Source organism: Diadema setosum, chromosome 4, assembly GCF_964275005.1.
Source record: "Diadema setosum chromosome 4, eeDiaSeto1, whole genome shotgun sequence".
NCBI classification, from domain to species: Eukaryota; Metazoa; Echinodermata; class Echinoidea; order Diadematoida; family Diadematidae; genus Diadema; species Diadema setosum.
This window is the reverse complement of record NC_092688.1, coordinates 35922548-35944673: the sequence shown is the minus strand read 5'-3', so window position 1 is coordinate 35944673 and position 22126 is coordinate 35922548. Positions and strand designations below refer to the sequence as shown.

At 41.2% G+C, this 22126-nt stretch overlaps 1 protein-coding gene across 1 annotated transcript in view; it reads left to right on the top strand.

Annotated features, from left to right (window-relative positions):
- The window catches only part of LOC140227822 (uncharacterized), a 45334-nt gene extending 25464 nt beyond the window's left edge, over window positions 1-19870 (top strand). Inside the window, exons 13-20 of the mRNA XM_072308216.1 lie at window positions 388-610; window positions 1514-1832; window positions 2401-2695; window positions 3407-3569; window positions 4171-4847; window positions 5397-5528; window positions 12679-12910; window positions 13446-19870. Coding sequence (XP_072164317.1) covers window positions 388-610; window positions 1514-1832; window positions 2401-2695; window positions 3407-3569; window positions 4171-4847; window positions 5397-5528; window positions 12679-12910; window positions 13446-13900 — 2496 coding nt within the window. The 3' untranslated portion in view covers window positions 13901-19870. The remainder of the gene's footprint in view (window positions 1-387; window positions 611-1513; window positions 1833-2400; window positions 2696-3406; window positions 3570-4170; window positions 4848-5396; window positions 5529-12678; window positions 12911-13445) is intronic.
- Window positions 19871-22126: the final 2256 nt, after the last annotated feature.

Here is a 22126-nt window from a genome sequence, read left to right as displayed (position 1 = left end):
TGGCCGTACCTAGTCTAAAAATGAAAAAAAAAAATGAAACAATTTAATGTCTCAGCATATACACTCCAAAAGGGGCAGGTTTGAGCAAGGGGCAGAACAACTGTGAAATTTTCTCTGACACTAGGCACGTTTGTCTGTGTAGCTTTCAATTTAGCCCTATGGTAAATGTGGCATTCAAGTACAGTGCACCCCCATTACATGGTTATCTTATAACAAAATCCTTGTTACAACAAAGTAAAAATTCAGGTCCTTCAATTATCATTTATATATCTTTATATACTTCAGTGTTGGGCTATAATGAAATTTTGGTAAAATGAAATAAAACTGCTGGTCCCAGGGACTCTGTTATAATGGCGGTTGCCTGTACAACATTTCAACCTTTTGCAGAGGCAGCGTGCGAGCCCAGTGCCCCCCAACCAGGAGGCGGTACTGGCCATCCTCAGGCTGGCCAAGGCCAACCCAGGCTTTGCCGCGGCCCTCATGGCCCAGGCCAACAAGGAGGCCCAGCTGACTCCCTCTGCCGCCGGTCAGATCAACCGGGCCGCCTCCCCGCGTGAGATCCTGGCCCAGGCGCTGATTACGTCCATGCCCCGCATGCAGTCACCTGTTGGTAAGTTCCTCTGCATTTTCCCTTCCTACTCTGTACTCTAAACCTGCTTTGTAATCACTACCTGGGGGGTGTTTCATAAAGCTGTTCGTAAAGTTACGAACAACTTACGAGCGACTGGTGATCAGTTGCGATGTGCTATACTTACTAGAATTTCAATAATTCACCACAAGAACTGATCACCAGTCGCTCGTAAGTCGTTCATAACTTTACGAACAACTTTATGAAACAGGGCACCAGTCATCTCTTCATTCACTTTGGTCGGTTTTAAATTCTGTTCTAGAACATGCCCGCTCTTTATGCTTTAATATCTCCCTTTTCTTGGATGTTATTTTTGTCTTGCCTCAATTCCTGTCATTCATTTATGATAATTTCTGTTTCCTTATGAACATGCCATGTACTTTTACCTCCACAGTTCTATATTCAGAACAAATTTTTTATTGTAGCCATGATGCGATGTTTTTATCTTATTCTTTCAATGCAATGTTTCCCAGGCATATGATGCAACTTTTTCTGTATATCCCAAAAGTACCAGCTAGATGAGTAATTGTCAACTCTGTCATAACACATACTTAGTCTACACATACGTTTTGGAAAAGAGAAGAAATAGTGAAATTAGGTGTGGTAAATTCAGACTGTGCAAGTTGAATTTTGCCACTTGCAGTAAGATTTCAATTCTGACATTTTCTTTAAGATTCTTCAAAAAGTTACCAGTCTCTTGTGCTGCTAAGTCATATACATGGACGCTGGCTGAAGGAAAATCAAGCATACAGTTGAACATATTCATTGCTGATAAAAACCGGTAAGGTACAAAAGACCTCAAACGGTGACTCTAGCAATCAGCTTGACCATTTGTATGATTCCAAATTGGCATTATTCAGTATATTCCATTTCATTTCCTCGCAGCACTGACCGGCCACCAGTCTCCACTGCCCACCTCTCCCGCGGCCCTCCACTCCCAGTCCCACAGCCCGCTGCCCGGCACCATGGCCCCGCCCAGCCTGGTGACCGCCGGTCTCGCCTCCTCCCCTCTCCTCGCCGGGGGCGGCGGGAGCGGCAACACCCTGGCCCCGCCCGGCCCCTCCCAGACCAACCCGCTGCTGCCCCAGCGCATCCCCTCGCCCCAGGAGCTGGCCAAGCACACCCAGAACATCCTGCAGCAGGCTCTGATCAGGAAGCAGCTGGAGGTGCAAAAGGAGAAGTTTAAGGCCAAGGAGGCAGCTAGGTAAGCCGGTCCATCTTAAGGTGTCCCTAGTGGGGAAGGGAGGGGAATTTTTGGCCTTGTTGAGTTGATTTAGTTGATGTTGCTAGGAATTCTCCTTGGCTTGAGGTGCAGAATAAGAAGTACAGCTGTTTAAGGTCAAGGAGACCACCAGGTATGACGGTCCATCTCAAGATGTCTCCAGTGAAGAAGGGAATGGGGATTTTTGCCCCTATTGAGTGGATTTAATTTTATGATATTGCCAAGAATGCTCCTTCACGATCACTATATCATGGCATTACAGTTTGAAGTCACACACAGTGTAACCCGAGAAGTTTGACAACTTGTAGAAGTTTAATTTTCAATCCTTTTGTGTGATCTTAAACTTTTTTCCAGTTTGATACATCTGAGCTTGTATAATAAAGCAAACAGCAGCATTTTGGTTTAGTTTGTTGCTATTTTATGTAGGGTTTAGATTGTTATTAGTGCGAATTATAATAAGCAAGTGCAGAACAGAGATTCAGTCAGTTACTCCACTTAATAGTCATAGTATGAGTGCCACACATTGCTCATCCAAACTACCACTTATCAGGGCCAAGTCACCAGCTGTCTCTGTCGCCGGCCAACCAAGCCAGCCACAGTCGCAGCTGAAGCAGACACCGCAGCCCGGTGCAAAACAACCACAGTCATACCAACAGCCACAGCAGGTTGCCACCTCTCAGCAGCAGCAGCAACAACAGCAGCAACAGCAGCAGCAACAGCAGCAACAGGGGGCAACTCAGCAGACACAGCCTCAGACACCGGCCAACCAGCAGCCAGGACGTGGTGGACAGCAGCAGAAGAGCGGCAGTGTGTCCAGCACACCCCCAGGCACTCCTGGCCACAAGGTTTGCATTGCTACCAGTACTTCTTTGAAGGGTGTTGCAAAGGGTAGCATTTTGCAAATGTTGCATTTTTGCATGTAACCCCCCCCCCCCCCCAAAAAAAAAAAAAAAGACTAGAAAAAAAAGAATTAAAAAACTAACCCATGTCACTCAAGAATACACTCTCCTTTTGTACCAAAAATAATAGAATTTCAGGGGTTTTGAATAAATTCACTGGAAATTTATATAATATTGTTTCCTTTTCAATCATGAAGAGGTTTCCAGTGTTTGTTATTTTGGAGAAAAGTTTGGAATTACCTACCTCTACAATATACCAGATAACGAAAGAAATCTAATTACCAGGGTTTCAAAAGGGACACACAAATTTTGATAGCAAAAACATAATCTTTGTAATGTGATAGTGACCAATATTATCAATATATGTGTGATGTGCATCCATTTCTTTCTTATTTCTGCCATGCATATATCATTCAGTTGTCACAATGTCAATATGCCATAACTACTCTGTTGTAGTGAGTTTACTGAGTTTCACGAACCAGTGCAATTTGTCCAGGTCTTCGACTTCGAATTCATTTCTGGCCCTCTGAAAAATGTGCATTGGGTAAGTAACAACCAGGAGTACTTTTGTGTGTGTGTGTGTGTGTGTGTCATGTCGAGTGTCTGCATTGATGCGAAATCTGCTCACTGTGTGCAATGTAATGGCGCCCTCTACAGGCTTCAACCAAGTTGGCCACCGCCTTCATGCCAACCTCAGTGATCCGCAAGATGCATGAGAGCAAGGCGGAGGCCAAGGCCGCCAGCCAGGGGGCCAGCAAGCCAGGGGAGAGAGGCAAGGGGGAGCCCCAGATGGTCCAGGAGGGTGGTGCCATAAATTCAGGTTGGTGTAGATGAAGTCTCCTCTGATGCAGTAATATACTCCTGTACACGCTAAATATTTTGTGACGTTTTTATTTTCATGAATTTTGCATATCAGGTGCTATTCCCGAAATTAAAGACATGCGAAAGTATTGACTCTGATCCCGATGTGAATGTGACGTACGCTTTTACATTTCTCCGTTCAGTACAGGACTCCACGATCGTGAATTTAACCACTCGCGAAATCGTTGGGAATTCCCGATTCGCGAAAATTTAGACTCACAAAATATATGGCGTATACAGTAAATGTCCTTGTTCCACTTTCTGTTCAATTTCATTTCATTAGGACCTTTTGAAATATTGTCCTATGAAGTCACATTCTTTCGAAGAGTGTCTGTCATGTTGGAGTTTCATGTACATTGAATGCTCCCATTGGAGGTATTCAATGAGTTGTGGTTTTGCTTTGATGACTAATTTGATTCTGGTGTATTTTCAATCTGTTTGCTTTGATGTACCTATTGTAAAGCGCCTTGAGCATTTAATCAAAGTGGAGAATGGCGCTATAGAAATTGTATGTATTATTATTATTATTATTATTATTATTATTGCTTGTATTACCCCAGCACCTGACCACCAACCCAATGCAGGTGGAGAGAATGTGGAGGAAACCAAAGGCAATTCCCCCAAGCACCCTCAGATGGACAAGCCCCAAGCAGTGCTCCAGGCCACCCCTCAACCCCAACAGGCCCAGAATCAGGTAGCAGGTGCACCACAGATGCACCAACAGCAGGGTGCCGATCGAAGAGACCCGTACTCCCATCCACCACCCCACGGCCACAGAGCTCAACCCCCTCCGCACCTCCAGCAGGAGAACCACAGCACCCCCGATCAGCTGGAAGCTCCAAAGGCTCAGCAACACCAGCAGCACCACCCCGGTGGCGGTCCCATGAAGGCCTTCAGACCCGAGAGCCATGCCCATGTCCCGCCCAACCAACATATCCAGCAGCAACAACAGCAGCAGAACTTCCACCAGCAGCATGGTGGGGTGAAGCCGAACCACCACCCTCCGGGGCTGGTCGGACAGGGGCCACCGCCACAGCAGCAGCAACAGCAACAGCAGCAGTATCATCAGGGGCAGCAGAGACCAGAGGCCAACAGGATGGGGGAGAGGGTTGCCAAGCCACCAACTCCACCCAACGTACCACACCAACAGCAGCAACAGCAGCAGCAGCATGCCTTCCCCATGAACCGTGGCATGGGTATGCCTCAGCAACAAGTGATGCAGACACAGCAACAGCAGGTTAGCACATCCTCACATGTGCCACAGTGACACTCACAGTGACACTCGGGCATTCATTAACAATGATTGAACTTTTTTTTACTTGTTGTGATTCTTCATATCAGTTCTAGCATCGATATGGTTGGTGAGAGCAGCGACTTCTCTTAAAGGGAATACAAGATGTAAGGAGGGTGGGGTTGCAAGGAGTACCATATTATTTTCCAGTAACAAAACTAGGGAAAAACACTATTCTATTTGATCCATACAATAACAGGCATGCATTGAACTTCTCATCTTACATATTTTCATTGTCACTGACCTTAGTAAATGGGTTACATAGAGCAGAACAAGTGAAGTAAAAGGCAGTGCAAGCCACACTTTGACATCTTGAAAAGACTTGATTCCAGTATTTGCATCTGCCAGAAAAAGAAAAAGAAATAAAGAACAACAGCCGTACTGGTATTTTGTTGCACCAGGCCACACCAATGATAACACTCATGGACGTGATGAAGTAGACCTCACTAGTGCACGCTCTTTCTCCCTCTCCCCACTCCATTGTTGTACCACCAGCAGGTGCGGATGCCGGTGATGCTACCGTCAGCCATGCAGGCCAACCTCATGAGGGGCATGATGATGCCTGGTATGGTACCTCCCGGGATGAGAGGTGTACCGCCCCCACAGCTCTCTCAGGTCCCACTACAGGTTTGTGGCTCCCAACCATGTGTCTGTTGGTGTACTGCATGTGAGGATATTATTTTTGTCTAGATCTCATGGAAGCCTCAGCTTGTCATCTTTCCCAAAGTTTACCGCTTACCGCTTACCGGTCCCTTGACCGGGTGTGGTCGTGGGGGCACTGCAATGACGTGGACACCGGTCTACTCCATCTTTGTCCATCCCAATGTACACTCAGCAAAAAAAGAAAGTAAACACTTTTTTGAGGTCATATTTTTCATAGAAGATTTTTATGAAAATCAATGTATTATATTCCATATTAAAGGTAATATAATTGGCTATTGAGCTAATAGGGTAATTAAAAAGAAACCTTTACGCATGAGTGAGCACATTCGTTTTTGTCCTCCAAGGCACAAAATTAAAAATTGCAAAAATTGACATGTTCTCTTTCAATTGCAAATGCCCTTCACAAAAGAACAGTTTAACACAATAAGAGACATGAGTGAAATAGGAAAAATAAGTTTTTGTTCTCTTTATCAAACTTCTGTTTCTTTTTTACAACAATGTATAATTACTATAAGGTCCTCAATTGTTGTACATTCTTTTCAATACATAATGTTCTGTTTACCTTATTCTCTGTTGCCAAAAGAAGTGTAACTTATGTTTTGTCGGAAAATGAAATAAACTTTGAATCGAATCGAATCTCTTTATAACCTCTAAGAAAAACAAAGTGGGAAACTAGACGGAAAAAATAAGAATTTTCTGTCAAGTCAAATTTCAAATGACATAGGGAATAATAAGCATAAAGATGATTAAATGAGCAGAATTTCTTTATTTATCTCTTTTGATCTAGTGATTTAAAATCCATGTGACAATTTCAAGAACCAAACATTATTTACAATTTCCTAATTTGAAAAAAAAAGCTCAAATTTCTGCAATTTTGGTTGATTATTACTTCTTCTCTTATTTCATTTGAATTTAGATTTGACATAAGATGCTTTATTTTCCTCCATTGTTTTTAGCCTTCATTGATCTTTTGGCCTTCAAAAGGGCATTGTACCGTTTTTTTTATTTTTTTATATGTTGTTCTTTTAATTCTAAAAGACCCAGCGGTGCAAACAGAATCAAAATTTCATAACGATTTAGCCCGTAATTTCATGTTAAAAATTAAACTTTTTGGGTGAGAATTATGCTAGTGAGCTGACGAGCCCGGATGACGTGACGTCACAGGTGCCAACTATATCACTGATTGCAAGCTCTCGCATACGGGTGCGTTAAATCGTACTGAGTAGCAGACGACGCTTAGGCCCAATTTAGCTAGCAGGCGGCACTTGTGTACTGTCCTATTCACGTAGCTGTCTCAAATTTCGCTGAACCAAATCGCACCAAAATTACAGGATATAGAGTACTTCTAAGCATATTTCAAAATACTGTCTTATATTTGAACGAAATCGGTAATTGAGAAGTATCAATATTGACGCCGACTTTCAAGTCGTCACTCAAAAAAACTCACTCTTCGCGAGAGATCATGGTAAACGCGACATGCACAATCTAGAACTGAAGTTAGCCGACTAGTACTTTGCGAACGGGGAATTTACGCGGGAACTAAACTAAAAAATGTCATGATTTTGGCTATTTGTGTGATTTACGATCTATATTTTTCATTTGACTTAGCTCAAATAATTTATCAATTGATTTTTTGCTCCCGATTACTTGAAATATTTATCTCATCATATTACATGGCTAACTTCAGTCTGTGCGTGCGCAGGCAGGTAGGGCCTATGCCGCGATCACTCTTGTTTAGTCGTACAGAGCAGATTATTTTTAGCGACGACATGAAAGTCGACAACTTCACTTACGCTTCCCGACTTGCGATTTGGTTCCAATTAGCGTGAGCAAGTGGACATGAGTCATAAAGTATTTCCTGTGATTTTGGTGCAATTTGGTTAAGTGAATTTTGAGATATCTACGTGGATATGGAAGTACGCTAGCACTATACCTACACCAGCACTTGGATCGCGAAGCAGCGGCACTGTTAGTATCTACGTGATCAGGCCACTCTTCCGAGGTATGGGTCCTACTAAAACTAGACTAGATCTAGATCTAGAACCTTGGTGTTAATACGACCACCATGAGATTTATCTTGACTACAAAAACATTGAAAATCCATAAAGCAGATACCTTACCTGCAAAATTCAGCACAGAAACAACAGGGCCTGCAGCACAAGGGCCTAGATCTAACGGCAACGCTAGACCTTGGAGTCTGGACTTTCGTCTGGACTTTCTTCAAGTTCTGGCAGCAGGGGTATGTATACTATAACTTTTACGCTGTGCCTATTAGCGCTGTGCACGTACACTGTCGACGGGGTGGCGAGTGAGTGTAGGGGCTTATACTCGTCAAGACTTGAACTGCCACTTAACGTTAGAATCTACTTGGTCCTTGACTGCTCACTAGTTCTAGTCCTAGTTCTAGTCTAGAGTCTATGTGTACTGGGTGCCGTTTTCTTCTAACTAGGCGTAAACCGTGATTGCCGTTGACTATCACTCAGTCCTCATCTTCGTTAGATAAGTTTGAACTGTCGAACCATTATCGCTCATCATCAATGCATAGTATAGTTAGTGCAATGTTACTTACACACAGTTTTCTATGGGCAGCACGTTCGGACAATGATGCCAATTTCATTTTGCATATCTGGAATATTCCCCACAAATTTTATCTAAATAAAAAGCTTTTGAAGAGATTCCTTTTAAAAATTAATTGATATTATTTAACATGTTTGTTTCAGCTCCATAATGCAATTTTACTAAATAACAGTTTTTGCAGTACTTCATGTGAGATTTCATCAGTAAATTGACATGTGTAGTTCGTTTTGCTAAAGTCGGAGGGTGGCACCTGTGACGTATGCCAAATTGTGTGTATCGTTCCTTGGCTTGCTGGTTTTCATTTTTTTCAAAAAATCATTACAGGCTTATCCTGGGTTTTAGAATCCTCTCTTTCCAGTTGTAGGCATCAAAAAATGTAGATTAGAATTATCAGGCAATTAGAAAATGTCAGTACAGTTTTCTTTTAAAGATATCATAGAGATCAAAGGTTTACAATGTATTTTTGCAACTTAAAGACCTAATAAAATGGTTTAGGCATTTTTTTCTCAATGATGTAATAATATTAAATGTTAAATTCTAAGTAATTCTATGGTTGTGCGGGTTTTTTTACTGTTCTGAATTTTGTTCTATATTTGTTAACATAATGGATGCAATTTCCTCGGTTTTGGAAAACTTGCTATACTTTCACCGCATGCGGCGCACTATCACTTCTAAATTGTGATGACGTCTAAGAACGGAGTCGTTCACGACCAGTCTAGCCGTAGCCAGCGAGCTGGCAAGGCTATGCTAGCGCAGCGCAGGGACAGCCGGCGCGCGGCCGGCCTGCGGCTGCACTGGCTAGCGCTGGCGGGGGAGCGAGCTAGCGAGCGCATAGCAGGTGCTGCGCTGCACTATTGTCATTGGCTAAGCCTTTAGACAAAAGAATATTTAATGAACTGTATCGGATTTAATACTGCCAATAATACAGATTACAACTGTGGTACGCTTGGATATCCATTATTTTCGGCAAACTCGTGAAATAGGCCCCACCACTGCGTGTCTGTACTAAAATACTACGGCGACTCGCCTGTTTCAGCCCCACCGTGTGGCGTTCATCTCGGTAGGTAAGCACGGCGGTGGGGCTGCCTTCCACAGTGAATACTCGTGAATGCGGCGAAAATGACTTCATAATATGGCCCTCGGCTCGACTAATTTAACGGCCAATTTAACCATAAATACAACCCTACCTAACCCTAAACCTTAGGAGGACCTACCCTTGCTTGCTATAAACGCACGGATACGGTGCACGCGTGACTGCGGTGGGGCCTATTTCACGATAGCCCCACCACCACTGCGTGTCTGTATACTACGGCGACTCGCCTGCTTTATAGGCCTCAGACCTACTCGTGAATCCAGCCCCACCGTGGCATTCATCGGTAGATAAGCACGGCGTTTGGGCTTCCTTCCACAGTATGATTTTCAGCATAAAACAAAAACTACTCGACCAAAATTGACGATCATTCTTGGTATCGTTTTTCTTAGAAAATGACGCATCTAAATTACTGAGTGTAAACTACTAGTAGACTGCTACTAGATCTACTACTAGACTACTACTGGTAGTTTAACTTGTAAGCGCCGGCCGACGGGCCAGGCCACGGCCGGGACGCTCCCGCTTGCTTGCTGCGGCCGGAGTAGCCGCTCACTTTGTGAGCGAGCTGGGCCTGTTCTTCTAATCTATTTACTAGACAGTTACAACTTACAATGTCAGTCATGTAGAATACAGTATATCCTTTCTAACGTTAAACTATATGGGGGCATACCAGACATACCACTCTGTATTTCCCAGGCGATCGTTTCCGTGAGGTCTATTCTCGGGCTTGGTGCCATGTTCATATGCTCTTGCAGCACTGGCAGTGGGGGAGATGCAGCTGGTTCATATCGGTAAGGTGCAGCCCCACGATAACGTTCTGGTTCATCGGCTGCCTCTCCCTCCCCATCTTCCCCTTCAACTTCATGTGCCTCCTCTTCCTCTCCGCTATCGTCAGAGCTGCAGTCTTCATCATCATCATCAATGTCGAAGTTTACCCATATAGGGGAAGACATTATGCTCGAGGTACCAGGTATCTGTGCAAGCTAACTTATGGTAATGTACGTGGTAATGCGTACATGTCGACAGTCAGTGTGTCGACCGGGAGCGCACATCCCGCGGGCCGGGCCTGGCCGGGCTAGCTATCGTGTACGCGCGTGTACCAAGCTAGTAATCTGAGTGCTTGTGCTGAGCGGCGTCTGCTAACTGAGCACAACTCCGTGCTTATACGTCATCAATCGGTTCAGGGGTGTTGGTCACGTGACTATCTTTTTCGCAAAAGCTGCAACGGGGTCCTCCAAAAATGTGATATTTGGGGGAGTTTCTAGAAGCGATAAAAACCGGAACGACACTGACAACATATTTACATTGATAATCATGACATATATTTTACATTTCTTTTGCATATTAAAACATTTTGCAAGCATTTTATTAGGTCTTTAACCCTAACTGGGCCGGGCTATTTAGGTAGATCATAGAGCCGGGGGGGGGGGGGGGCCTCCCAGGCCCCCCCTCCAGATCTCGGCCCTCGACCGCGCGATCGCGACGAAAATTGGCACACACATTGCCTATGATGTAATCTAAAGTGCCACAAAGTTAAATTTTAAAGAAAATTATCATTTATGCTAAATTATGCTAATTTATTCATAATGATGCATGAAATCAGACAATTTGGTATAAATCACTAAATAAAGCTCAAAATGGACACATTTTTTGTGCAAATGTTCTTTTTAGTGTCGTGAGCAAATATAAGTGAAAGAAATTGTGCCATCAGAAAAAATTTCTTAAGTATTTTATTGTCTTTTGAATTTCTTATGTATTTCTTTGTTTTTTCGACTTTATATTTTTCATTGTTTTTTCGATGAAACTTGTCCGCGACATTGTTCGGATCAAGAAAATATGTTATTAATTGATTTTAATCAATAAAACCCCAAAATAATCATACTTTTATGAAATTTGCCTGTAAGCACAGTTTGCATTGAAATTGTACATGAATTCACGTTTTTGAGCAATTTTTGGTCTGACATGCACGTACATATTTATGCGCAACTTTGGAACCGCGTGCCCGGACATCGCAAATTTGGTGTCAAAAGATGCGGGAGACTCAAAAGAAAAAAGTCATGAAATGTCGCGGCGATAGCTTTTCGCGTTGGCGATACATCACGCGGAACGTCAAAGGGGGGGCCTCGGAGGCCCCCCCCCCGGCCTAGTTAGGGTTAACCCTGTTCCCACCGGGGGGGGGGGGGGGGGGCATTTTGGCCCCCCTCGACGTTTCGCGTGATTATTCCGCAACGCGTGATGCTCTCGCCGCGACATTTTATGACTTTTTTCTTTCAAGTATCGCACAACTTTTGAGACCAAATTTGTCGCTCCTGGGCATACCGTTTGGAAGCCACGCCCCTTTGAAAAAAATTTGTTGACCCAAAAATTGCTCAAAAACGTGATTTTGTGTACAAATCCAATGTAAATTGTGTTTTTGCAATTAATTCATATAAAAACAAATATTTTTACTTTCAATGGCTGATAATGATGTATTTTAGCCTGATTATGCTTTAAAAAAGTTCTGCAACAAATATTGATGAAAAAACCAACAAAAACAAAAAGTAAAAAAACAAGGAAATATATAAGAAATTCAATAAACAATAAAATACATAAGAAATAATTATGAAGCCGAATTTTTGCTTCAATATTATTGTTTGAGGATATTGAAAAGAATATGTTCACCAAAAATTAGAAGTCTTGGAGCTTTATTTTTTGATTTATAGGCAAAAAAATTATTTTGCATAAATTAGCATAAATTAATTGATATAAAATACATAAATTAAAATTTGAAAAATCTAACTATACAGTCTTGTAGATTACATTGGCCTCTACCTCAGTGCAAATTTTCGCGAGGATCGCGCGATCCACGACCAAGATCTGAAGGGGGGACCAAAAAGCCCCCCCCCCCCTCCCCCCCCCGGTGGTTTCAAGTCCCTCAAAAAACCTGGTGGGATTAGGGTTAACTCATGTTTCTTTTTGTGTGAAATTTGTTGTTTGTTCTTATTGTTCTATGGAAGAGCACATACGCATGAATGACAACTTGTTCAGTTTTGCAATTCTTACTTTTGTGCCCTGGAAGAGAAAAACAATGGTGTTCACTCGTGCGTAAAGTTTCCCTTTTTGTTGACCTACCAGGTTGATAGCCAATTAAATTACCATCAATAATATATGATACATTAGCTTTCAGCCAGATATTCTATGAGAAATCTAAACTTGAAAAAGCGTTTACTTTCTGTTTTTGCCGAGTGTAGTTTGAAAGGTTTAGGGGTTTCATATGTTTGGCTGTTTGTTTGATTTTATTCTAAAGTATGAATGTAGTCTTTGTGTATGTATATGACTATGGCATGTATGAATTGATGTGTTTCGTTGTATTCTTCTTCTTTTTTTTTCCAGCTTTCCTGTATTTTTTCTGGGGGAGGGATTGGGATTTCAAAGAGTTACCCTCATTTTCTTTTGTCCTTGACCCAGAACATGAACCGAGGGATACCCCCCAACCTGCAGCAGATGATGCTGAATTCCCAGCAGCAACAACAGCAGCAGCAGCACCAGGGTACCTTCCCTGGGGTGGGCAAGGGCCAGGGCAACCCGGGTGGCGCCAACCTGGCCAATCTGGCTCGGGGGGCGCAGCAGGGTGGAGGACCCCCGCCCCCTCAGCAGCCCCACCACCAGAACACCATTGACTTCCTCCATCAGCAGAACGGTAAGCAGATCCGCTTTGTAAAGTTGGTTATCCACTTGTGCCGTTGATGACAATGACAAAACAACAAAATCTAGATAGGGGATGCTGCATCAAAAATCAGAATTTTTAGCATATTTTTCTTTTTTCTTTATCAAGATTTTTATAGCTCTGTAAAGTCTTCAAAACTGACAAACAGGTATGGTGAATCAAGCATTTAAAGACCTGTTAGCATGGGGATTTATGGAGTGGGAAGGTGGGCGTGGTTCGGGTATATATTCCGTAACTCCCATAACCGGTTGTGTACAGCTTTATTGCTGATCTCTGTGTAAGAACACACACACCTAAAGAATCTTGATTGGAGTTGACCATTACCGATAAGTGTATGCTTCAGTGCACATATTCGTCGAATTGTGCTTTGCATGGTTTTCAAATGTACCGTGGTTGGCAATGAATGAATTGGACCGCCCATGAATCTCCCGAATACTGGGCCTTTGATAAAGGCAGGCAGAGTCAAATCACTTTTGTTTTGCCATTTTCCTTTTTGAAATATCTGTAGATCTGTTCCAGCAGCGGCACCAGGGACCGCATGGACCCCAGCATCACCACCACCAGCAAGGCCCGCCTCCACAGCAGGGTAGCAAGCACCAACCCAACATGCCGCCCTCTGGTCACCCACAGCAGCAGCATCATCTCCACAACCATCCCCACCCCCACCACCAGCACCACCAACAGCACCACGCCGCCCCTCCGCCTCACATGCAGCAGCAGCAGCAGCAGCAACACCACCACCCTCACCCCGCCCATCCCCACCACTCCGGTGGCATGCAGCAGGCGGGCGGGGTCAACCCATCAGACCACCGGCGCTCCCCCATCAACCAGCTGGCCAAGTGGTTTGGGCCCGAGCTGCTCAAGCAGCCCATGGGCAAGATGCCGCCCAGCATCCCCAGCGGCCAGAAGATCCTGAGTGTGGAGGAGCTGGAACGCCAGCAGCAGCAGCAGGTCGTTGGGTAACCATGGAGATGAGGAGAATGAGATTATGAAAATGAAACCGAGATGCTGTTCCCAGTAAGCCATTTTTCATAGCGCATTCAAATGTATGGATGTTTCTCTCTAGATGATGCAGTCTAAAGTAGCTGTGGGGATGAGACAGAAAGGGAAAAAGGTGAATCTTTTTCTTGTACACACCACCACCAATGTTCATGGATATTTCACTCAAGACTAGCATTGTTGGGACTCGCAGTCTAAGGAGCTGTGGGGATGAGACAAAAGGGAAAAAGATGAATCTTTCTCTTGTAGACACCACCACCAAAGTTCATGGATATTTCACTCAAGACTTGCATTGAAAAAGGTGAATCTTTCTCTTGTAGACACCACCACCAATGTTCATGGATATTTCACTCAAGACTTGCATTGAAAAAGGTGAATCTTTCTCTTGTAGACACCACCACCAAAGTTCATGGATATTTCACTCAAGACTTGCATTGTTGGGGCAGGGGCAAGGGAATGGGGGAATGGGACAGAACTGAGCTGTATAGGAAATTGTTCTGTCCCGTACTGACCCAGGAGGGCAGGTTCAACATGCATTTGTGCGATTGGATTTTTCAATTCAAGCTACATACTCAGATCGGGGCTTAGGTTGACAACGAGATGAAAAGAATCTCTCTCTCTCTCTTCTGTTACAGCCAGTGAACTGTTTTGGAAATGCCAACATATTCACAGAAGTTTCCCTCTGGCGGGCAAGACATCGAGCAGTGTGATGTACATAACTGTAATAATCATAACATATCTTTGAAATAGCGTGCTCAGCGGCTTGGCCTTGTCAATCTGTATTATGTCATAGCAAGTCTTTGGGCAATCCTTCAGACTAACTCTGAAAAATCTTCACACACACTGCAAGTCCTACAAGATTGAAATGGACATTCATTTGAATGCATGATCAGAAAAAGAAAAAAGAAACGGCAACAAAGAAATGTTCAAAAATGGTGGACTGAAGTGAACAGGAGGATGAGGTATGAATGTAGCCAGTCTCTTTCTGTTTTTGACATATCTCTTGCAGTGGTAAGAGCGTGTGATGGCAGGAAAGACATTTACTTTTGTTTCGAGTTCAAACACATCATTATCGATATGTATTATTATTACTGTTTGATTTCAGGGGAAACGATTCTTTGAAGAAATTAAACCAAGGACACCGCAGAGCAGTTCTGTCCTGGTTATATACGTATTACTTTTGTTGCAGCCATATCTGCTTATGTTCACGGAGAGAATTAGTTTTGAGTCGTTGATCATGCCTACTATACTGGTAGTCTATAATCACCGTACGTATTTGTGTGTATATATATATATGTATATATATTCCAAGATGTGTATCAGAATTTGACGATGTGGCTGATTTGGGAGTTTGGTATGATTTTTGCCACCATCGCTCGTGGCTTTGGAGTTCAAACACTCGTTGAATGAGACAATCTAGGCGCGTAAAAACGGCAGAAGAAAGACAAGATGTGGGTCATGCCACAAACTTTTGGAGCTCTCGCTTGCCTATGTTTTCAATTGTCAAAAGTAGTTTTGTAATCTGTTGTGTGATGTTATGTTGTACAGCACCCATGTATAGCTTTGTTACACCAGAGAAAAAAGCTTTGCATGCTTGGGAACAGGAGCCCTTGTTTGCAAAATCAGTGTTTGATTTTATTTCTTCTTGTTTTTTTATGTGTGCCAAAGAAAGAAGCATCTACTTGTGAGATAAAGAGTGAAAGTGGATGCATGTAAAAATGAATTTTGTTTTATTTTCGTACGTCTATCTTTCAATTCTTGCAAAAGGGTCTAAATGGATCTCAAAGGTTTGAGTTTTCTAAAGAATCACAGGGGCTTAGGTGCACACTCCCTCCGACCTTTAAAAGGTCTTATGTTTTTCATGTGTGTATGTGTGTTTATAGTGTTTGTGTGTGATAAACTTGAATACAAGCACTATTGAAGAATTCCCCTTTTGACTTCATAATAAAGCCTGTCTATTTGTTCTCATATAGTGTATCGGAGAGAGATCAAAATTCATCAGTCTGATTTATCTGGGAAACAGAACTCCTGATAACCCGAGTGATTATAATGTGGAGGAATATGCACTTTTCATGTTGTGTTGATAGTTTATTTCGCCTTCCTCTGCCACAGATTAGACTTAAATAGATTTCCTCATACAACCTTCCCAAGCCCGAAGGAGCAATGCTGACTTAACAGCCTCCTACTCAATGCTGTGTTTGTAAGCAGTGGCATGACCGTGCAGTTGGTCTAGCGAGATCTCGGTTTCCTTGGCTGCGGCGATTTAAGAGGATGAGCTGTTGTTTCTTAAATGTCTCTCCTCCTCAGACCTTTGTATGGCAGAAACGTGTGTGTGTGTGTGTGTGAGTTTGTGTGTGTGTGTGTGTTTGTAAGTGTGTTAATTTGTGTTCAGTGCTGCTAGTGTATATATATCTTGAAAAAAAAAAGAAAAAAGGAAAATTTGGGAGATTGACAAAGAATGAAATTAAAATAGATAATGAGGTCAATTTTTTTTTTTTTTTTGCATGCTGAGGTGTGCTGCTCCTCTTAGCCCAGATATACCTTCATTTCTGTCGTCATGTTCTCATTTTCAATGAATTTCATAAGAAAAATGAATGTGCTTTTGTAACCTTGATGTTTGTCAGACTGTATGATAAAATGTGTGTGTCGAACTCCAATGTTATCGTGACATGTTTTTTGTATGTGTTTGCTTTCAGATGGAAGATTGCTTAGTGCCTGCTTGTATATACAGTTGTAGATATTGTATTTATTTTTGTTGCAGTCATTGAAAAAGAAGAGGGAAATTGACCAGTGTGTACTTATTTTGTTGTCTGTTGTTTTCAAGCAAAACTGTGGACTCTGTGTGCGGACACTGGAGTTTGATTGTTCATGGAGTCATAAAAACGAGTAAATACCGATGAGATCATGAGAAACTGCTGGTTAATACATGTTCATGCATTCCATACAATATTTGTATTCTTGTCTTAAAAACTGGTAATTATCTAGTTAGTGCCAAGAGGTAGATGACTAAAGTTGTATTTCCTACTAGTGAATGTTCATCTCAGTTGGTTTCATTGTGTAGAAATCTAAAGAATTTACACGAAACTTGTGGGTCTAAAAACAAACAGATAAACAATTATCACTGATTTGACATGTGAAAGTCAAGTTTCAGTCTTGAGGAAGAAATTGTGGTTTGTCAGTTTTTTCTTTCTGTATTCTGTTTTGTATAGATAGTTTAGTGTTGTATAATAAAGTTAGTGATTATTTCTGATGACAAAAATGTAGTTGGCATATGTGATTAAAAGGTTTATTTGAAGCTTTTGATAACGTGACTGCTTTTGTCTAATAGAGCCAAGTTTGACAGAACACTGGATATTATCAGTATCAGTATTTGTACATACCACAGGGAAAAAAAAAATACTGTTATAACAGCAAATGGTTTATCTTGAAGTAAACACTTGTAAATACATATTACTTTTCTGTTCTGTAGTTAGAGATATTGCTTTGTTAGAGTGTGACTTGAAAAGTGAATGTGTGCATTGAAATGTTCACTGTTCAATGTGTAAATATTTGAAGTATCCAATACATGCTATTTCTGTTGTGAGTGGATGGGGGGGGGGGGGCACTGTTGCATCTATGTGTTTTGTGGCAGATTTCATCAACTATTGTAAAGAAAAATTTGCGTTGTTGAAAGACGAGGCACATGCTGTTGTCAAGAGTAGTGGGCAGGTCATATAAGTATGTATGGCTGCTCTGTTGGCATGTCCCAGGGTTCAGAATGTTGTATTCAAGGGAGTGTAAATGGCCTATATTATAATTTCCACGCATGAGAGCAGCACATAATGAGCGTTAGTTTCTCTGCAGAATGCATTTCTGTGTAGTGCTTTTACGATATGCCTTGGAAAACGGGCATTTCACATTGACTCATTTGTGTACCAAATACTGCTTGTACAATTTAACGTGTTTTGTCTGTTGTGTTATAGCGAATGGAGGTGTGTGCATGTTTTAGTGCATAATGATTTCTCTCCCCTTGTCTTAAGGAACAAAGTCTAGAAAACATCTTTTGTTGTTGTTGTATACATCTTTGTTCAGTGGAGGTATTTCTGTTTCAGTTGTTTTGTTTCTTTGGCAAGGAATGGGTCCATTTGTCACATGATTTTCTTTCCCTTGCAATGCTAAATATCGAACTATAAGGAAGGACATGTACTTGAAGTGTGTTTGGTTTTTTGTGTTTTTTGCCCTCCATTATTCCAGTTGTAAGTGAACAAGAAACTTGGATAAACTTGGGAGTTTAACTACAGTGCTTTTTACAATGCATGATTTCATATTTTCCAAGCTATTGTTTACTTCCTTAAAATGTGAAATTTCAGTAAGTCGATGCTCCATAATTTATGTATTTGATAAAGAATCACAGAGGAATATTCAAATAGTTTACTTTGATGCTCATTCAGACTTTTGTAAGCCCCCAGTGTTGATATGTGATGTGACCCATGTCATACTGACTCACATTTTGGTTTAAAAAATACCCCAAACAAAACAAAATAAACAAGCAAACAAACTCACATACAAGCACAAGTAAAGCAGACAGACAAAACAGAGCACAACCATTTAACTGTGAGTTTGGAGTGCAGGCATTATGCTGAGAATCACCTTACCATGTGGGTGCAGGGCATTTAGTAGTAATCTTTGGGTTTGTTTGTTTGTTTGTTTTTTCCCCAGTACCCATCTCCCCAACCTCAACAATGTATATGTCAGTAGTGACGCCTTGTACTACCCATTCTTTCTCATCCCTACGTGCACCACTGTCCAATGGTAGAGTTGTCGCAAGTGACCGATACACTTCCTACAATCAACAAGCTTCTAGCAATGTGTGGTTACTTCTGTGGTCATTGCAATTGTTTGAAGCGCTTGTACGTCTTATGCCAGACCTGGGCCGAACTGGCAGTCTGTAGTCCATCGCCTATCAATAATGATTTATAAGAGGAGATTAGATGCTGCTGATGAAAGTATGTTGATACAGTGTACCAGTGCAAATTAGTGTGTGGAAGTAAACACCACATACTTAGAAGACCGTCTTGAGAAAAATAACTGGAATTCCCGGATCAGTAAAATGGGTGAATATAATGTTGAAAGAAATGTTTCAGTGTTTGCTTCTTTGTATTTGTGTTTTTCCCATTTGGAGATCCTTGTGGCAATTATGACATTTAAGATCTTGAAATTCTCGCATCTCTTGTGTCTTTGCATATCGAAATATGAAAGTTTTGTACCAGATAATTTGATATGCAGCTTGCTTACTCGATATCTTCTGTGCTGCAAGTGAAATACTGAAAATACTTGTTGAGTGGAGATCCCCTTTGTCCTCCCCCTTTCACATGAATGTAATATTTCATCTGTTCATGCTTAGTATAATCTCAAGTAAGAAACTTTTAAAAACAACAAAAAGAAAAACAATATGCCAGTGGCCATAATATGCATTTTTTTTTTTCTGCCTCGTATCGTAAGCATCAATGCCCAAGTTTTTCTTTGATTGTAAGTACATGTATTTTTGCCAATTTCGATGTTAATGAAAGAGTCAAAAGTGTAATAAATGTTTTGTGTGATTGAGAAACTGAAGACGAATAATTTCATCATATATTTCTGACATTTGATAAGCATTATGTAATGTGTTGTGCAGTCAAACTTGTAAGGGTTGTGTCAAGTTCCAGTATGTAAATTGTGTATGATACTAAAATTACGAGAGAGTGAGTGGTTTTGAGAAAAAAGCAGAATGGAAAAAAAAAAGAAAAAAAGAAAAGAATTATATTGACATTTGTTTCATTTTTGTTTTTTGTAAAATTGTTCTATATGTATGTTTTTGAAGAGGACTTTGTCCGTGTGATGAAATCTTGTGATGTTTTCTTTTGTCAGTGGTTAAATGAGTAAAATACAGTCTTGAAATGCAAGCTAAATTCAAGAGATGCAGCCTGTTTCTTTAGCCTCTTTTAGAAGTTGCGTTTATGTCTTCTTTTTTTTCTTTTTGTAAATGCCGACATTGTGGTTACATGCTGTAATCGACAGCTCCATGTATAAATTTATGGATTTATTGTGGTCCTTGAGCAGAGCAACCAATACTCTAAAAAAAATTACACTGAACAGTGTTGATGACAGTAGCCTCACATATTTCAGAAATGTAGCAGTGTAATTCAGTTACAATACTGCTTGCTTAACAAGTTCACCTGTATATAATCTATTCATGCCTTCTTTTGTTCAGCTGCTTTCTCGAGCCCAACTTATGCATTCTTATGCTGAGGCTGCCATGTCATCATCCTTGTTCATTTCAATTTGTTATAAACTTTGAAAACATTCTTATTCCTCATCCCAATCACTATAAATTCTGAAACTCTGTACTCAGTATAACTAATTTATAGTTGTTCAAATGTAAAAGTCTGAAAATCATCTGGAGGTCTCCATTCATGAATCCCTATTTTAGAAATGACAGTACGTGTACATGTACAAGTTTTGAATGTGTACCTGCATCTCATAACATAAACATAAACATGGACATAATTATCATATCTGGGCCCCGTTGCAAGAAAGTTGCAATCAATTGCAAATAATTGCTAATTTTGAAACAACCATTCTGATTGGCTCAGGGTCTGCCCTATTAAGAAGACATACATGCAACAATGATTTTGATTGGCCAGTGACAATCAGTTGCAAGTTGCGTTTAAACGCAAAGTTTCTAGCAACGGGGCCCTGAACTTAGCAACATAATTGCAACATTAGTGCAAGATTATCAGGAATTGAAATTTGGAAGTACAGTCAGCCTTGCTTAAGTCGACCTCACATAAGTCAAATAATCACCCAAGTCGAAGGTCTTTTCCAGTCCTCTTCTCTTTATATTCTGTTGATTTTAATCCCTCATAACTCCAATTTTCTCCAAGTCGAAGCTATTTCTTCAGTCCCAATAGATTAAACTTTAGGCGAGGTCGACAGTAAGTTTCCTTTACTTGTAGAGTACTGGGCAATGGTGGGGGGGGGGGGGGGATGGGGGATTAGCCCAGGACGGGAAATGGTCATTGACTTTTACTTGTTCAAATATATATCTTCATGTCCATGGCATTCTCACTGCGTCTTTGTTTGATGAAACACAAACCCACATAATATACATAATATGATATTGACCTAATAGTATGCTTTTTTAGAATACACATTCTATACCTCAAATGCTTTCACATCACTAAGTTTGGACTGGTATTTTTTGGAAGATGGCAAGTCCCTCAGTAACACTTCCAACCCAGGGTAGTTTATATGTTTTATTGCAATATGTGACAAAAGTGAAATGGAAGTGAGGGAACATACCATTTTGTTTCTAATATTTAAGGGGAATGAAAAACAGATGCACATGTGCATTGAGTGAATGCAGCAATATCAGTAGAACAAGTAAGTGAAGTTTGATGAGAATTGGACAATCTGTCGAAAAGTTTTGAATTTTTTAAAGCTTTGGTGCAGTCATTACTAGAAGAGAAAACTACTGCAGTTCATGGAAACTACAACATTCTGTTGCAAAGTTTTGAATTTTTTAAAGTTTTGGTGCAGTCAATGCTGGAAGATAACTACTGCAGTTCATGTGATGTATGTATGGACAATAATGTATACAGAAAATACAATGTACACTGTATAAAGAGAATTCCACAAAATTTAATTTTTAACAAAAAGTGCATATTTCCTCCACTTGCAACTGACTTCTATTAAGGGTAATGTATTTCCCTTGCCATATGAAAGAGGTAAGTTTAGCACTCTTTCATCATGCTACAAAAGTGAAAATATGTTAAAGTTTCTCCATACATTGCATTTTCTTTATAATGTTGTCCATATGTAACATTATATAGATGATGACTGGCGGGGGAGGGAATATACCGAATGTTCCACCCGAAGGGTTTGAAATGCTATTGAGGGAGGCTATAAGTCCCAAGACAAAATGTGAAATGCTATGGAGGGAGGTTATAAGTCCTGAGACGAAGTCGAGGGACTTACAGCCTCCTGAAATAGCATTTCAAACCCTGAGGGTGGAACATTTGGTACATGTTCCCGACAACAAGTCATCATCTGTTATATTATATGGGTTAGTCAAATACGATACGTCAAATACGTCAAATACGTCAACCACCAGCACAACGCACTCGATCGCTCGCTCGATCGCGCAGAGCCAAATTCACTGTGCGTGCGCAG